The sequence below is a fragment of the Crinia signifera genome, chromosome 5 (genome assembly GCF_055691185.1).
Source record: "Crinia signifera chromosome 5, ASM5569118v1, whole genome shotgun sequence".
Classification (NCBI taxonomy): domain Eukaryota; kingdom Metazoa; phylum Chordata; class Amphibia; order Anura; family Myobatrachidae; genus Crinia; species Crinia signifera.
In genome coordinates, this window is record NC_139221.1 from 75,243,134 (window position 1) to 75,247,901 (window position 4,768).

The window sequence follows — 4,768 nt, forward strand, 5'->3', positions numbered from 1 at the left end:
AGTGTGAAATGGCCCCCACAATTGTTAACACCACCCCCACTATCCACGTGAACCCGAAGCGCGGCGAGCGCAGCGGTACGCGTCCTCCGACCTTTTCATGCCCTACTATCCACGTCGGCGTGGAGTTGAGAATATAATAGTGTGGCAAGCGCAGCGAGCCACCGAGCCCGAAGCGTGGCGAGCGGACGCGGATACCTTCACAGGTAAGCGCGTCCCCTGGCGGGCTTCACAGGTGTCCACATCACCACGGACACCTGTGAAGCCCGCGAGAGGACGCGCTTACCTGTGAAGGTATCCGCGTCCCCTCGCGGGGCTCGCTGCGCTCGCCACGCTTCGGGCTCGGTGGCTCGCTGCGCTCGCCACACTATTATATTCTCAACTCCACGCCGACGTGGATAGTAGGGCATGAAAAGGTCGGAGGACGCGTACCGCCGCCCCTCGCGGGGCTCGCTGCGCTCGCCACGCTTCGGGTTCACGTGGATAGTGGGGGTGGATTTGTATGTCATTCCATTTTGATTATTGATGTTTTTTTTATCTGTTTTGTGGAATTGCAGTTGCGGTTATCGGTGAATCTGAAAAATAATAATTTTGAATATTTTGGAAGCCAATTCCATCTTTGAACAGAATAATGTAAGTTGTGCTTAAATTGTGCTTCTAAATAATTTGTTAATGTACCTAAAATGACTTTTTTTCACAGTGTACCAGCCCCACTATCCACGTGAACCCGAAGCGTGGCGAGCGCAGCGAGCCCCGCGAGGGGCGGCGGTACGCGTCCTCCGACCTTTTCATGCCCTACTATCCACGTCGGCGTGGAGTTGAGAATATAATAGTGTGGCGAGCGCAGCGAGCCACCGAGCCCGAAGCGTGGCGAGCGCAGCGAGCCCCGCGAGGGGACGCGGATACCTTCACAGGTAAGCGCGTCCCCTGGCGGGCTTCACAGGTGTCCACATCACCACGAACACCTGTGAAGCCTGCGAGAGGACGCGCTTACCTGTGAAGGTATCCGCGTCCCCTCGCGGGGCTCGCTGCGCTCGCCACGCTTCGGGCTCGGTGGCTCGCTGCGCTCGCCACACTATTATATTCTCAACTCCACGCCGACGTGGATAGTAGGGCATGAAAAGGTCGGAGGACGCGTACCGCCGCCCCTCGCGGGGCTCGCTGCGCTCGCCACGCTTCGGGTTCACGTGGATAGTGGGGGTGGATTTGTATGTCATTCCATTTTGATTATTGATGTTTTTTTTATCTGTTTTGTGGAATTGCAGTTGCGGTTATCGGTGAATCTGAAAAATAATAATTTTGAATATTTTGGAAGCCAATTCCATCTTTGAACAGAATAATGTAAGTTGTGCTTAAATTGTGCTTCTAAATAATTTGTTAATGTACCTAAAATGACTTTTTTTCACAGTGTACCAGCCCCACTATCCACGTGAACCCGAAGCGTGGCGAGCGCAGCGAGCCCCGCGAGGGGCGGCGGTACGCGTCCTCCGACCTTTTCATGCCCTACTATCCACGTCGGCGTGGAGTTGAGAATATAATAGTGTGGCGAGCGCAGCGAGCCACCGAGCCCGAAGCGTGGCGAGCGCAGCGAGCCCCGCGAGGGGACGCGGATACCTTCACAGGTAAGCGCGTCCCCTGGCGGGCTTCACAGGTGTCCACATCACCACGAACACCTGTGAAGCCTGCGAGAGGACGCGCTTACCTGTGAAGGTATCCGCGTCCCCTCGCGGGGCTCGCTGCGCTCGCCACGCTTCGGGCTCGGTGGCTCGCTGCGCTCGCCACACTATTATATTCTCAACTCCACGCCGACGTGGATAGTAGGGCATGAAAAGGTCGGAGGACGCGTACCGCCGCCCCTCGCGGGGCTCGCTGCGCTCGCCACGCTTCGGGTTCACGTGGATAGTGGGGGTGGATTTGTATGTCATTCCATTTTGATTATTGATGTTTTTTTTATCTGTTTTGTGGAATTGCAGTTGCGGTTATCGGTGAATCTGAAAAATAATAATTTTGAATATTTTGGAAGCCAATTCCATCTTTGAACAGAATAATGTAAGTTGTGCTTAAATTGTGCTTCTAAATAATTTGTTAATGTACCTAAAATGACTTTTTTTCACAGTGTACCAGCCCCACTATCCACGTGAACCCGAAGCGTGGCGAGCGCAGCGAGCCCCGCGAGGGGCGGCGGTACGCGTCCTCCGACCTTTTCATGCCCTACTATCCACGTCGGCGTGGAGTTGAGAATATAATAGTGTGGCGAGCGCAGCGAGCCACCGAGCCCGAAGCGTGGCGAGCGCACGCGGATACCTTCACAGGTAAGCGCGTCCTCTCGCGGGCTTCACAGGTGTCCGTGGTGATGTGGACACCTGTGAAGCCCGCCAGGGGACGCGCTTACCTGTGAAGGTATCCGCGTCCGCTCGCCACGCTTCGGGTGCGTGTGTATGGTGGAGGGACACAAATATATAATTACTTCTGTTGTCAAATGTGGTGTAAATTGCATTTATTATATCATATGCTATCAATATCTCAGATAAAATTTTTTTTTTTTTTGCGGATTGTATTTCAGTTTGATTGTGTTTTTTTGGCCGTTTAAGGGAATTAGTTTAAAACTCTTTTTTTTTTTACACCTGCTACTGACTGAGGTAAATATTTTTATTTTTTTTGTAGTGTGTTAATGAATAACAGTGCAGTGCGTTCATTTTAATAGTGTAAACCTAATTTTTTTTTTTTTTTTACAGAATGGCCCGTGAGGTTGATAGAAACATCATGAAGAAGTTGATCGATCTCTACAAAGAGAATAGATGTCTGTGGCGAAAAGATCACATAGATTTTCACAACCAGGCAAAGAGGAATGAGGCCTTTGGGAAGATCTCGGCCTACGCTTTGAGACGTGTCCCTAATGCAAACGTCACGTGGGTCCGAAAGAAGTTCACTAATATGCGGACAGTGCTGGTGAAGGAGCACAATCGGGTCCAGCAGTCGCGATCTTCAGGAACTGACCCTGCAGATGTGTACCAGCCGAAGTTGTGGTACTACGACCGTATGCTCTTTATTGTGGAGGAGCAAGGAAGGAGGGAAGCAGAGGGAACTGCTACGGATGAAGACTCTTCATCCACTGCACAGGAGAGTGCTGACGTAGCAGTTCCCTCTGAGTCGTCGCAGCAGGGTGAGTCGTTGTCGGAGGTGGCGCCTCCTGTGGTGGCGAGCACCTCATCAGCTCCCCCCAGGAGGCGTAGAAGGAGACGGGCGACAAGACCTGCTGCTACCGGCCAGGAATATTGCTGCCCATACAAGGAGGAAGCAGTAAACAATCCCTCAGATGACTGCAAAATGTTCACGAATCATGTCTGCGCAGAAATGCGAAAGTGGAAAGGATCAACCCAACACCACTTTAAGCGTGTGCTGTATGGCCTGATGTTGCAGGCAGCAGAGGATGATATCTGTGCTGACTGCAACGGAACGTCATGCCGCAATGCGCACAGACAGCCACCACACCCACACCCACATCACCCCCCCATGTTCAGTGCGCCGGTTGCTCCTCCGCCTGCCCCTTACTATGCGCCGGGACCCCCTATGCCACCTCCCACTGATCCCTCGACTTTGCCTGGTGCTGTGTACTCCGCATTGCGGAATGTGCAGCCCCCCACCCCAGGCGAAGAGCGTTATTCAAATTATTAATTCGGCTAATTTGACTTTTAATTTATAATTTGGCAGCAATGTTCTTGTTTCTCTTCCTTTCTGAGTACTCTACAATAATAAGTTTTTAGTCATGTACTACAATTTTGGTTGGTGAACGTTGCAGTGCGGTCTTCCTGAATTTTGCGATGGCTGTACTAGTTTTGCTCCTTCACTAACCACTGTTCTGCATATTTGTAACTTCTTTTGGATTCATGTGATTGTTTGCATTAGTGGGCACTGTTTTGGAGTGTGCCGTGATCTTCCCACGCCTCATTTCGATTTGCCTGGTTGTGATAGCCAGGCATCTATTCTCTTTGTACTGATCGATCAACTTCTTCTGAGTTTGTATTTTGTGTCTGAAAGAAATTCATATTGTTAAAAAAGAAAAAAAAATATGAAAAAGAAAAATGACAAAAAATATAAATAAAATGACAGTTATATTGTTAAAAAATACAAAAAAGACAAAAAAAAAGACAAAAAAAAAAAGAAAAAAACATAATATTTTTATTTATTTATTTTTTTGTATGTTGTTCTTCAATTTTTTTCCCGTAAAAAACAAAATAAAGGAAAAAAAAAAAAAATGTAGTTCAATACGTTACAAAAAAGAAAACGTAAAAAAAAATCAACTTTTAAATAAAAGTGTTGAAATCTATTATCATGTGTCGTGTCATTTATTATTTAGGGTGTAAATGTGTGTTTAAATTTGAAGCAGTCATGTGAAACCATGAGATGGGTGCTTGCAATAGAAAATATTGCGTCGCTCGCATCAGGGCCATTGAATAATGACATTCAGTGCTCCCGATGGGAACGATAGTTCCGGTGTAGTTTTAAATAGTGTGTAAATTGTAAATGGGTGCTTGCAATAAAAAACATTGCGTCGCTCGCATCAGGGCCATTGAATAATGACATTCAGTGCTCCCGATGGGACCGATAGTTCAGGTGTAGTTTTAAATAGTGTGTACATTAAAAATGGGTGCTTGCAATAAAAAACATTTCGTCGCTCGCGTCAGGGGCATTGAATACTGACATTCAGTACTCCCGATGGGACCGATAGTTGAGGTGGAGTTAAAGATAGGGTGCAACTTGTAAATGTGGG

At 48.4% G+C, this 4,768-nt stretch overlaps 1 protein-coding gene across 1 annotated transcript; it reads left to right on the forward strand.

The window, feature by feature from the left end:
* The first annotated feature begins 1,922 nt into the window (after nucleotides 1-1,922).
* On the forward strand, nucleotides 1,923-4,215 carry LOC146079485 (uncharacterized). The gene is made up of 2 exons (XM_083186252.1): nucleotides 1,923-2,046; nucleotides 2,733-4,215. The coding sequence occupies exon 2, from the start codon at nucleotides 2,734-2,736 to the stop codon at nucleotides 3,670-3,672; it is 939 nt and encodes a 312-aa protein (XP_083042378.1). The 5' UTR covers nucleotides 1,923-2,046; nucleotide 2,733; the 3' UTR covers nucleotides 3,673-4,215.
* Nucleotides 4,216-4,768: the final 553 nt, after the last annotated feature.

Bases quoted from the DNA above. Each gene is read 5' to 3' on its own strand.
- LOC146079485 (XM_083186252.1), top strand. From the start codon at position 2,734: ATGGCCCGTGAGGTTGATAGAAACATCATGAAGAAGTTGATCGATCTC.